This window comes from Ornithodoros turicata, chromosome 2, assembly GCF_037126465.1.
Source record: "Ornithodoros turicata isolate Travis chromosome 2, ASM3712646v1, whole genome shotgun sequence".
Lineage (NCBI taxonomy): Eukaryota > Metazoa > Arthropoda > Arachnida > Ixodida > Argasidae > Ornithodoros > Ornithodoros turicata.
Window position 1 is genome coordinate 139,500,023 of NC_088202.1, and position 13,944 is coordinate 139,513,966.

Here is a 13,944-nt window from a genome sequence, read left to right on the forward strand (position 1 = left end):
GTTGGCTATAGGGTTTATTCACTGACGTCACCTCGCCGCCATACTGTAGGTAACTCGAAGTTATGTTCCCGCCTTCGTTCGCTGCCATATGCTTTTTGGATGACTATTAACGTCGGAAACATGGAAATTACTTGACCAAATCACACTGCACAATAACTTTGAAACACCAAATATACGGTGAGTGCGATGTGAGTAGCGGCTTGGGTGGGACCTACAATATGGCGGCCGAATGCAGCACATGTGCGTGCTAGCGACAGTGGCGGTCTCCCGCGGATGACGTCATGTGAATAAACCCTATAGGAGCGTGCTATGCGGTGAAGCTCTGTTTTCAGAGTGTGCTGGGCAGCGTTCGGACACGAGCCAAGATTATTCGCGAGGTTGAACGGCCGTTTGTCAATACGTGTACGAGAATGCGAGAGATTATCTCCTCTTACGCTGCTTTTATAGGCATCCTTCATTAAAGGGGTACTAGAATACGAAAACAACTTGCTCTTACATGAAAGTCCTTGTTTCAATTAGTGTAATACAAGCAAAAGTAGGTCACACCGCGCTACCGTTTAGAAGGAAAACGGCATGGAAACAGCGCCGTCTTTGGCGGCATCCAATCAGACAGCAGCTGAAGCTGGAAGCTGTGAATTTGGAACGAGTCTGATCGTAGTGTTCCGTACATGCGTATGTTGCATTTTTCAATACCCATTCACTGAATTGTAGCCCACAACAGTTCTCGCGAATGTTCCGCCGACAACGTTTATCGTCACGTCCTTCGGACAGCGACGCCAGTCCGCCTTGCAACGCGCACTACGTTCTTAACCGGGACTGCTCCATGGCGTGACTCGCGCGTGCACGCGCATCTTCGACTAAAAACACCGATGCACGAGCCGAAACGGTCGTTTACTGCTCAGCGCCGAAGCAAGAAAGAGTCCGGTATAATTCTGATTGTAGCTTCGAAACGGAATCAAAGTTTTGAATTATGATAAAAAGTACGAAATTAACACAGCGTGTAACGTTATTTGAAGTGAACTTGCTTTTGCATTTTAGTGCCCCTTTAAGTGAGGAGGACCGCCGCTGTCACAAGGGCTGGTATCCTTTAGTTTCTCCGAAAGTAGGAGTTTCTTCAACGTTTCTTCAACGTCGAAGCATTTTTGAAAAAAAAAAAAGCTTCAAGGACCAACAATTGATTGCCGAAATTATTAATATTTTTGGCTTTTCATTGTCCAGCACGTCCTGATGTCAGCTTTATATGTTATTTAAATGATAGGGTAAAAATGTCGAAGTCGAAGACAGTTCAGCGATCTCCGTAGCAGTATCTAGAGGAATCTTTCGAATTTTACTATACTACTTCAACAGGTTCCCGGACCCCTTGGTCATTGACGTAGGTTCCAGACAGGTTCCTGGCAACAGGTTCCCGAATCCCTTGACGTAGCACTTAACCCCCCAGCATGGAGAAGTTGAATGTTCACCTCGAGGCAGAAATATCGACGGTCGTAATACTGGGATCGAAAATGTGAAACACGTCTTAGTGAAAGGATTTTATTATGAAAAAGCCGGTTATGCAACGTTCCATTTCCTTCTGACAATGTGTGTGGTGCAGAACGACCGATCAAGCTTTCTGGCGTCATACTAAAGTTCATTCAACTCACATTGAAAACGGACAGTATGTTATACAGTCGTGAGGGGGCGTTATTCTCCCTTCGACACATAAAAGAACGCACAATAATAAAAAAAACAATATATGTGCAACACACCGTGCGATCGAATCTATAAAAATCATTTTGAAAGCCAACCGTAGCATTGTGAAATTCTAAAGCATACGGCACTCTAACACGCGTAGTAATAGGCACATACAATGTTGTGGTACGGTCACAGAAGCGGATGCGTGGGAATATCTGCACTGTGACGATCGTTCACTGCCAATAAAGATACCGCATTACCAGCACGGTATTACAACCCCAGATGTACCCGGGAAACTTTGCGGCATTGACGATGATTATGGCGAGCATACGTCACCGCACCATGACGTCACAACACCGTGTGATACAGAGTATGCCACCAATGACATCGCACCACCCTCAGCACCGCCACTGACCGTGGCACGGTAGTCAATCGCAGCGCAGGGAGAGTGAAACAAACATGTAGCTGTGCGAACGGTCCGATCGTCGCCGTCGTCTACTTATGGCCGAGAACCTCCCAAGCGAATGTCACAAAGTTTATGCTACAGCCATTTCATGCAGTGTGTCGCGAGAACGTACCCATCGTAATCCCCGGAGACTTTAACGTCGACATCAGTGGCCGAAGGAACGAGTGGTTTCGCAGCTTTCTCGCTTGCCAGCTGGGCCTGTGTGTCTTGTCGGACTTGGACGTACCCACTCGTAACGGTACATGCGTTGACCTAGACCTAAGACTAGTTTAGTTCAGAACTAATTTTTTAAAGAAGTTTTTAGCGCTGTTAATCGTGATTTCGAAAAAAAAATATAAACGAGAAGACACAGCTAAGAGCTGAGCATCTAAGTGCTCAAATTTCTTACCGTTTAGGTACACCTGGATCTTCTTTAATGGCCGATTGGAATTTGTAGATTAAATGATTACGTTGCCGTCGACACGAAAAACGGCGATCGAAACCAAAGTTTGATTGCAGAATGAAAGTCGATACGTACTCCGTTTAATGAATTGCTTATGTTTCTTAGTCACGTCGGACCGGTGGTTATCACACCTAACCTTGAACGATGTTTTTTTCTTTTTTTGTTTTTTCTGACCCACACGCTGTCCTTGGCAGGCGTTACACAGGATGAGACCCATACCATGGCGCGACTAACTACGTATAGATTTCTCTAATTTTCATCACTTCTTGTCAGTCTGAACGAGACAACCTGCGTAATGAGACACGACTATATGGATGTGTATTACTATTAACTTCTCCGACGTTCTCCCAGGAAGCGTGCACATAGATACACACAGAACGCTAGAGGGCGCCCAGCAAACAAAACTCGAGCGTACCTTAGTCAACTCCCACGCGGCACTTATTGCAACACCGAGACAGATGAAACCGCATCAGTGTCAATCACCGAAAACAACACAGCCTCGTGCAGGGTACACCAAATAAAAGGCCAGTTCTCGGAGCGCTTACCCGTTTCACGAGCGCTCGGCAGGGTTGCCCGCATAGTTTGTTTCCTCGTCTCTAATTGCTCCCTGCGGGGAAGCAGCCAATAAGGCCTCCCTTTTCTTGCGTTCTTGCCTCGTAAGCAGCCTCGAGGAGCAGGATGTTGACTTGGCTTCAGAAATAAAGAGCTGCTTTTCCGTTAATTTCGTCGGATGAGAAAATAAGCACCCGCGGCACGGCCGAGTGGGGGGGGGGGGGGGATATGTTTATTGAGAAAAAAAAAACAAGGTTAGGTTAGGAAGGGTTAGGAAAGGTTAGTCAGGCAAAGGCCGACTTGCTATTCCTTTCGTAAAGAAGAACGGGAAAGGAAAGGGGACGAAAAGATAGGAAGAAAACGAAAAAAGGAAAGAAGGCGGCAAGAAAGGAAACGAAAAAAAACGAAAGAAAGAAAGAGTGGATATATATAAGTACCCGTTGGTTGATGGTTACGTCAAGGCCGTGCACTCTTGAAAATGAACTTCACCACATAGCACGCTCCTAGCCAACCATCACCCCGAATGACAACGCTCTCGCCCTAGATTTGTTGAAAACGGGAGGAGGAGCCTATTTTGCGCCGTGCATAATGGGCACAAAGTAGGCTCCTCCTCCCGTTTCAAACAAATCAGGGGCGAGAACGTTGTCATTCGTGATGATGGTTGGCTAGGATCGTGCTATGTGGTGAAGTTCATTTCTAAGAGTGTGCTGTAGACTGTAAGGTGGTTGGTTGGAGTCCTACCACCGGCTGGGTCTTGAGTTTTTTCCCTGTGTCTTCCGGGAGACTTTCTAGACGGATGAAAGGCACAGTTCCTCGCGAAGTCGGCCCCGGACACGCACTGTCTTCCCCTTCTTCCTCTTATCCTCTCTCCATCCTGTGCACACCTGTACGCCGCTTAACTCTGTCAATGTAGCACTTTTGCCGTTCTTGGAATGAGCTTCGAATGAGCTGCAGCTTTACAAGGTTCTACTGCCTTCAACTGATCAAGATCCGTTTAAGCACCTAATGCATTACTAATATGATAATATATATTTTACAAAATCAGTGTATATACTCGGACAACCGCGCTGGATACCCAAGCGCCTTGGGGTCCCAAAGAAATAAGATGCCGCCACTGAGCACGCGCAGAAACAGTATTTTGCATCATGTACAGCTTCAAAACTTCATACTTCTTGCGTACTTTTGGGGTACCTTTAAACTTAGGTACCTTAGGTTAACTGGGTACCTTGTTCTAAAACCGCCTAATTTATTTTCGCTTTTACTTTCCATAACGGCATACAAGGACAGGGAAGCAGCAGAGTGTTCCCATGAAACTGTCACACACTATAAGTTCGGTATTAGGGGAACATGAGGCACAGTGAGGCATGGGGCAAAGTGTTATATTGTCGACATCTGCCTCATTCGGGAACCTAACTAGAAAAGCGAAACTGTAACTGTGTTCGTCAAACAGTGCGACATCGTCATCAGTTCACACAAATCGGCAAGCAATCGGCAATCGGTAGGCAAATCGTATTGACGGACGTATTTCGACGAGGAAAAAAAATATTTTGATGACATTTCTTTGTGGTATATACAACAATAGTAACTCGAATCCTACTCGTTATGACTGTAGCAGATGAAAACGGAATCACTCAGAATACAGTGAACCCTCGTTAATATGACCCCCGATAATCTGACATACCCGCTTTACGACCATACTCCTGGGGAACAATGCAGTGAAAGATCTGCAAATCCCTCCCGTTAATATGACAGTTCCGCATTATGACCAAAATTTTCGGCAACGACCATGGTCATAATAACGAGGGTTCACTGTAGACGATTTTACAAAGATGCGCCGCCACCAAGCTTGCGGCGCAAAGCAGCATGGGAACTTTGAGCGACACTGCTCCGTCGTCTGCTTCGGTTATGGTTTATCCTGACGCTGTTGCGGCGCACACCGGGAATGTTGTTGTTCTTCTTATACCTCCGCCTCTGGTCGTCTTGTAATGCTCGAAGGCGCTATAAATTCGTATGAGCCCTTGCGTGCTACAGGTGGCGCTTGCGAGAGAGAGAGAGAGACAGGTGGCGCTTGCATTTGTAAAAAAGTTCCCATGAGCTCCTGCGTGCCACAGGTGGCGCTTGCGATTCCAATGAAGGTTTCTGAGGGATCTCAGGCGGTTGCTGTTCTGTGGTCTATTTTTGAACCGTGATGTGGGCAAGCTAACGCTTGTCCCATCCTACAGTTGGCGATACAAGGTCTATCCCAAGTCTATCCTACAGTTGGCGATACAAGTCTATCGCTTGTAATACGAGGTCTACGAGGCCTCTGAAAGATCTCAGGCGATTGCTATTTTGTGGTCTATTTTTGAAGCGTGATGTGGGCAAGCTAACGCTTTTCCCATCCTACAGTTGGCGATACAAGGTCTATTAGAATCAAAAGATGGCATGCTGTTTGCTCGCGCTTAGCCACGTGCTGATACGCGCATCTCAATAGCTGTGTAATGGGGCACGGTGTTACGGAAGCACACGGGCCACACTGAAGCAGTGTACTGCAGGGTGGTGAATAGTACGGCTTCTACATATCTACAAGAAGTCGGGTTCCCGACAGGAGAGAATGCCGCGGGGGAATATACGAAGTTAGTTTTCTGAGGCAGAGCAAGAAAAGACCGAATTCGTTTGTCGATCCGGACGTTCCTAATATGGCATTGCTAAATTGGAACGATATTGTTGACGTCTTGCCTACCCCACAGTGCGCTCCCGCCAGCCGACGTCTCGAGCTCTGGTACACGTTCGAAGTTGTCTTTGCATCAATTAATTGCTTGTACGCTCTTGGTATCATACTCCCCCACTGGTTGTGGACACTCTGCCCGAGCCTGAGGCACACGGTTGCAAGAGTTAGCTGACTATATTTTCGCTATTTGTCGGAGTACCTCTCCAAATATCCTCCATGATAGTCAACCCTGAGCGATGGGCCAAGACACAGTTTATCCACCACTATGCTATGCATACGCCATTCGGACTTATGCCCTTAAGATTATAACGTTTATTTTGTATAACCCGTATAAAACAAGATTTGTTCTATAGCCAGTGGAGTTCAAAATGCAAAGCTTGCTTTCCCGTACAAAAATACAAAAATTCGACAAACTCTTTCGTCTCATTGTTCTTCACATTCTCTTACATAACACGACGAGTTGACGAAATTTCGTGCCTAAACGAGCGATTACCGTTTTTCACGAGCTGCGCACCTGACACCTCCACGAAAAAGAAAAAAAAAAACACGATGTGAAATGACGATGTTTTCTTGATCTTTCGCAGGTGTAACCAGCGACATGAACGTCAAATTTTTCGGCGACTCCAGCATCACTTGCAGTTACACCGGCTTCGCGGATATTTACAGGTGTTCCAGGTAAATCATTTACGTTGCTCAGTATATATGCATCGAATGAAGATTGCAGATATACATAGAAGCTGTAAGGAGAGATGCTAGGAAAAAAACAAACTGGAAGAGAGATAATTAGGGATAGAAAAGAGTTTGTAGTGAAGCCCTCATCCAGCGTTCGGAACGCAGGAATGCCCTATAGACCCGCCATTTTTTGTAACTATCCTCAGCGGAAAAATCACTATCTTGTCCTGCTCATACGTCACAGGAGACATTATTTTGAGGTCATGTGACTTTACTTCCGTTTTAGCGCTTGCCGATGTATATCCGTCTGCATAAACCCAAGAGATTGACGTCCGTATATTGTCGGTATGAACTGTAGGGGGCGCTTCTCACGCGACATGGTTGGGGTGCCTGAATACGCGCGCTCTCCTCCTTCGTCGTCGTTGAGGAGAGAGAGCGCGCATTCAGGCACCCTAGACATGGTAGCTTATTCATCCGAAGCATGAGTGCATCGCATGGCCTGAGTGAGTCTTAGCGATAGTGTGCAGCCTTACGAAGCCGCATTTGAAAACCTATGCGTTCTCCTGCAAGGATGCCAGATTAAACCAGTTACCAAGGTCGAAGAACGTATGGAATCTCACACAGAAAGGGCAGTCGCGCCGTTTGCAAATGGTATGGCCGTTCATCATGGGCGCCTTTATTTTGATCGTCACGTGTCTGTCTGAAATGACCCAGGATGCAATGCGTTCGCCTGGTGCGTATATCATCTAGGGACCGATATGTGACCACTGTCATCCAAGATGCCACGATATATGTATATGGCCACAGCCGCTGCAAAACTAGGTCTCCGCCGCGAAAACTTGGCTAACTTCGGTAGCGCGCACACACACACGCGCACATACAGACACACTCGTACTCCCGCACGCACACGCACACACATTGTACGATGATTAAGTAGGCGATGCACCGCCGCTGTGACGGTAAAGTTCAGACTTGTGCCCGTTACTCCAAAAAAGTAATTGATTACTGTTACCGTTACTTCTACGGAAAATGTAATTGATTACCGTTACCAATTAGTCGACTCCAAATGTAACTGAGCAACGAGTAGAAAAGTAACGCGTTACTCCGGTCGTTACTCTGCATTCACGCAAAGTATACCTGTCTTTGTGTGCCTCAGGTGTAGCAGAACAAGTCGAGAGACAAGTCCAATTTCTCCTCTTTTTTCCCTTACAGACAGACAAACAAACAAATAATCAAACAAACAAAAGCAAAAGTCCAACAGCGGAACAGCTGAAATAACACGAAAAACGAAAGCGCTTAGGACAAGTAGATCTGTACGTCTACTGTATTTATCACGTTGACCCGACTGTGGAAGAGCATGGCATGGAACTTCCCCATGATCCACTAAACCTCCAAAGCACCAGGTACCACCACACTGGTGTAGGAAGAGATTAAGGACCGAGACCCTGAAATTACAGAACTGTAGCAGCCGACAGGCTGTATTAGTTCTCGAAAACCGACTTCCTTCGTGGCCCCCGCTTCTCCACAGACACACGCCGTGCCAGACCGATCACGTGAACCCGCGACGCTGTAAATTTCTTCGAACTCGCGGGGTAGCCTGGCATGCGTGGTCTGCCTCTCGGACGCGGTGTAACCTGACACCCGGTTTGCGCGTCCCGAGGGGGGCAGTCTGGACTGGGGTTCCGAAGGAAGCGGACGCTAAAATAAACACGGCTCATAATGTAAAAGAAGTTGTCTTTCTTCTGTGACTCCAAATTCAATCTTACAACTGGTGACCCTCTACACTTCGCAACCAATTGGTGACTCCGGACTTGGAACTTTTGTGCACCTTCTCTACACCCTTCTCTGCTCATCATCGTCCACCTTGTGATTCTGGATTACGCTCCACTTCGCTTGGCTCCTTCCGATTTCTACTTCGTCGTCTTCGCTCCTTCATCCGCCACACATCGCCATTCCTGGTGACACCGACCCCCCCAATGGTACCGCAGCCCAGACTCCCGCCCAGACTCCAGCTCACGAACATCATATTCAAGCCGTGAGTTTGAAACTTCCCCAGTATTGGCCGTCTGATCCCGAACTTCCCAAGTCGAGGCACAATTCCATGCACGTGGAATTTGCCTGCAGACCACCAAATACGGACATGTAATTAGTGCTCTGCCACCGGAGATTGCTGCAGAAGTGCGCGACATTATCGTGTCACCTCCTCCGCACAACCCATACGACAAAGTGAAAGAGGAGTTGATTCGACGGACAGCAGCGTCGGAGCAGCGACGTCTTCAACAGCTCCTCATCGCGGAGGAACTAGGTGACAGGAAGCCGTCGCAACTTTTGCGACGCATGCAGCAACTTCTTGGCTCCAACACACTGGACAACACGATTCTGCGTGTGTTGTTTTTGCAGCGCCTGCCATCGCAAGTGCGCATAATGCTTACAGCAGCAGGCGATATCAGCAGACATCGACATCAGGCAGATATCGATGACCAGGCACGTCTCGCTGACCGTATCTTGGAACTTTCGATTCAGTCAACATCTCCGATCGCGTCGGTCGACGCAGCCGCAGCGTCGAGCTCAAGCACCGGTGCGTCACACACGCCACCTATTCAACAGGTTGTGCCAGTGTCCGAATCTATCGCAGCACTTACGACCAACGCCGAGCAACTACAGAGCACTGTAGCACACTTGACAAACATGGTCGCCAATATGCAAGGATTCGGCCGTACGACACGCCAACGCGGTCGAACACCATCGCGGTCCCGTCGCACTCGCTCAGCTTCACCGACCGCCACCAGTGTCATGTGCTGGTACCACCGCACCTTTGGTGACACCGCCCAACGTTGCCGCCCACCCTCTGCAAGATCGGGAAATGCCACTCCCAGTCACTAACGACGGCTGGTGCTGCCGGGGAATGTGGAAGCCGTCTCTTCTTCGTTGCTGATAAGTGCTACTGTACGAGATTCCTAGTGGACACTGGTGCTGACGTAAGCATCATCCCGCCGACCCCACAAGACCGTCGTTTGCGCTCTCCAGAGTACAAGTTGCGCGCAGTGAACCACTCTGCCATCGCCACTTACGGAGAACGTTCACTGACTCTGAACCTAGGGCTTCGCACAACATTTCAGTGGGTATTCGTCATTGCTGATCTACCCCCCCACGCCATTCTCGGTGCCGATTTTCTCAAGTTCTTCGATCTACTCGTTGACGTACGCCGGAAGAGGCTCGTGGACAATTCCGTGGACAGGGTTTAAGAACCGAGGGTGCAATACCTGGAAAAAGTATCGTCCGTTCCGGCGTCATTCATAAGACCATAGAATAATCCCTTTGAAGGTTTCTGTTGACCTCGAAACGATCCGTTCATAAATTGAGGGTAAAAACGTTTGGCAACTCCTAGTTCGTTCCCAGAAATTCCATTCATTATTCGGATGTCGAGGTTCATAAAACGAGGGAAAAACTCAACTAAACGAACTAAAAAGTTTGGTTCCTTGTGCTCCTATTCATAAAACGAGGGAATTCATAAATCGAATGTTCATAAATCGAGGGTTGACTGTACTCCCTTTGCTACAAAACTTAGAATGCAGGTTCGCGTCAATGCAAATAGTCGTGTTTAATATTTGTTGAGCATAAATTGGGAAGGAGTACCGCAACCCCTTTAAAGCAATCCGAAGCTTCTTATTCTTCCACTGTCATTATCTTTAGACGTTCGAATAATACGAGTATTTTTGGAAATACCCTACTGTTTGGCTCGTCGTAAATGGAGTCATTAACCTCGAGGACATAGCAGGTTTGGTGGGCTAGGAGTTTGCCTGGACAAGCTGCAACAATGAAATAACTCACATTTTCCGGTTATGTTGCTTTACAGGAGATCTTCCGATGACTACAAGGACTCCTCCCTCGAATGAGACGCCACCGTCGGGACTGTCAGCATTCCCACAGCCAAAGTCCGAGCCAAGACGGACCAGAGAAGATGAGACAGCGCAATATTAGCCTTTCTTTGTAACAACTTTCTTCTCCGGGCATTTTTTGTTCACGACGGACTGAAAGAAACATGTCACGTGATCGACGCTCTCCTGGGAGCTCGTGAAGCACCTTGTGTTTTCTTTATTGGTGATTTTTTTTTTTTCGAATGTCCCGTGAACAACAGTAGTGAGCAAAGTGTTGTTTTTTTGGCTGTATGGCGTTTCAATCAACGTCCCACGGGGGAAATAAAAAGTAGTAGCTGTTTCAGATCCGTGTCTCTTGGAGTAGTTAGTAGATTATATCGACCATGTCATAATCAGCAACCCCTATGAGGAGCCCGTCCGCACGATCCGCTAGGGGCGCTACTCATCGGCACGCGAGATCTCCATCACGATTGGACGATGGAAATTTGAATTCTGAACGCGCAGAAGCGTATATATACGACTACCGTAGCAGACGACAGCGATGGCTCCTATGAAAACGCGTAGAATGATGATGATAATCAAGCTCAGAATGAAACATCTGTGGAATATCCACCGCTTGTACAGAAATACTAAGGTAAGCTGAAGTACAAAGTATTGTAGAAGTTGAGGAAGCAATAATTGGGACGATGAGTAGCACCACCGCTACCTTCCAAAAATGCGGCGCCGGGAAGGGGCGCCTATGACATGGCCGTTATAATCTAGTAGGTCGTGTGTGCAACACGGTACAGAGCCTTTGTCATACTTGCCAAAATCCGTCGTAGACCAAGACTTTGTGACAATAAATGTCGGTGCCACTGCATGAGGTTTGTTATTTTGTACCGGCACTGTGGACATAAAACGTATATGACGCCAAACAAACAAAAGACGACGACGCGGTGTAATGCAACTGATGAAAAGTTTTTTATTTTCCTGCGCCACGTGCACGAGTCGCATATTCCTCGATGATTTTCGATTGAGACAACACACACATGCCCCATAGCCTCGCGCTGTGGGCTCAAGAAACGACATGCCGACTGCTGACGGAAATGCATCATCTACTCGAAGACAGAGAACGCGCAGCGTCTCCAGACATACCCGTATTCGCTTCAAGGCAATTGGCGGGAAGTGCAGAAGAAGTAAAATTTAAGAGAAAGTGCTCCTTTTGAAGGCTATTTTAGGAATATCGTTATTTTGGTGCAAATAAAACCTGATGAAACAAGCACAGTTAAAAGGCAAGCAAGCTGATGTAACGATGTTGATAGTATGATTTCCTCGAGAACGAGACGTGTGTTCTGTGTTTCTGTCCCTAACACCGCCTCAAGCTCAAGGAAATTATATCATCAAAATAAAACCTGTCATGATGGCCTATCTTTCACCAAGGCTTTAAAAAAAAAAAAAAAAAAAAAACGGAACGCTCTATGCGCATGAAACTGTAGCGGATTGTTGTTAGCGGTCGTGTGGGTAGTATATTTTATTGAGCCAAATTAATTAATTAGATTTATTTTTATTTATTCGATAATATTTCCGTATTTGGGGACGTGGCAAAAGGCACGTTGCGCCTGACGCGGCCACCTACAAATAAAAGATGAGACTAATTAGCTAAATATTAAAATATTGATTTAAGGACCGAGGTTTCAATTCGCCAATTGAGAAAAAGATGACCACGCATGCGCCGCACGGTGGAGGGTCTTAACGGGAATATGCCGAAGCAAATTGGTTAGTACGTGAAGCAGAAGCTATCATTCGAAGTAGAGGCAGGAGCGCGCTGTTAACGGACAGCGCTGGCCCGGAAACCAGGGCCCGACTCGATGAGGGTCATGCCAAGGTGTCGAACCGAACCTGAACCCGAACCGAAAACCGTACCCAAACCGTTATTTTTGCCGGAACCTAACCTGAACCGAAATTTTCATGACACTGTTGAACCCGTACCGGAGCAGAACCGGAAAAAAATAGTAGGGGTAACCGGTTCGTAACAAAACGGTTTGGACATAAAAGAAATCAGGATAAGTGCTCAAGTGCCTCTCAATCCCCAAACGAGGACACATTGGTCCCCATAGCATGGATTTCGCCAATTTTCACCTAGCAGTCCAACGAGGACGTATAGTAAGTATGCTTTCAGCATCTTTTTTAACACGTTGAAGCGCAGCTGTCCTTGTGAGCGCCGCGGCTAGCACCCCACGCACGCGCTGCGGCGTCTGCTCTTCAGAGAGGAGGCGCGCCACGGGGACGAATGAAACAGGAATGGAGTAGGCCAGTTATGTAGCTCTATAGGCCGAATATGTGAATAAGTAAGCGCCCAACATTCCCTTCAAATGTGAGCAGTAAAAATTTAACCAGTCAGAAACATGAGAAGTGGAGAAGGAGCGTACGCAGAGCGGTGCCTGTTTGATTGGTCGTGGTTTGAAAATTAAATGTGGCTCTGCTTACTGGTAGTGCAATTGTGTGGTGACACATTGCCTTTGTGTTGTGGATAATCTAGTACACTGCTGTGAGCTCGGACAGAGCAAGCCTGGCAGACTTATTTTCGACATGCTTGAGTACGGTTTCAGATCGATTCACGCCGCGAACGCAGTGTGCAGGCAAGTACTGTCGTCTATGTAAAATGCTGTCCATCTTACTAGGCTGTCCTATTAGGCTACGCTGTGCGTGTGAAAAAAAAAAGATATTTTGGGAACAGAATAAGTGTTCATCCATTTCTCCTTTCTCTCGCTAAAGGGAGTACCTGACCACTAAAAATATCAATGCAGACAACAGCAGTAAGCTATTAGTCACGCATTTCCTGATAAAATCAGTTTTATGGGATATATACGAGGGTCTTCAAGTCAAACCGGGACTTTTCATTTTTCTCAAAAGTATAAAATGAACTTACAGGCGAGAAATTAGTTTTATTTTTCAACGTAATCTCCAGCTGCACTAATGCACTTGTCCCAGCATTTCACGAGGGCTTGGATGCCAGCAGCGTAGAAATCCTTACCGGCGCGTTGCAGCCACGATCGGACCGCATCCGTGACCTCGTTGTCGCAGCTGAAGTGGTGGCCCCCAAGGAACGCCTTCAGTGGCCCGAAGAGATGGAACTCGCTGAGGGCGAGGTCTGGACTGTAAGGCGTGAGACTCCGTAGAGGAACAAAAGCCCGAGTCAGGCTGCTCCTATAAGAGGGCTGTTTATTGTACGAGTACCCTTGTCCGAGTATGAGTACCTTGGTACAAGTGCGGACTGCCCTTAAAGAAAGCCAGCCAGGAAAGATAAACAAGGCAGGGAATATGAGAAGCAAAAGCATTGAACTCGCCTTGCGAAGACGTGGTGTCAAGATGTGTCAACCGGCTGGGCTCGAATGCCAGATACCTCACACATGTAGCTGCTCATCACACCAGAAATGCCTCGATAACGCTGCTTTGTGTCGCTTATGCAAAGCGTAAAGTAAGCGTAAAGAGGTCAAATACTGCCAAGGTAGGGCCTTCTGCATGGTCATCTACCGGGTGTCTCAGTTAAATCTCCGGGCTAAATAATTCGCGA

The 13,944-nt window shown here is 47.2% G+C and overlaps 1 protein-coding gene across 1 annotated transcript in view; it reads left to right on the forward strand.

Moving 5' to 3' along the window:
* The window catches only part of LOC135384156 (RYamide neuropeptides-like), a 100,052-nt gene extending 89,318 nt beyond the window's left edge, over positions 1-10,734 (forward strand). Inside the window, exons 3-4 of the mRNA XM_064613378.1 lie at positions 6,426-6,516; positions 10,370-10,734. Coding sequence (XP_064469448.1) covers positions 6,426-6,516; positions 10,370-10,409 — 131 coding nt within the window. The 3' untranslated portion in view covers positions 10,410-10,734. The remainder of the gene's footprint in view (positions 1-6,425; positions 6,517-10,369) is intronic.
* Positions 10,735-13,944: the final 3,210 nt, after the last annotated feature.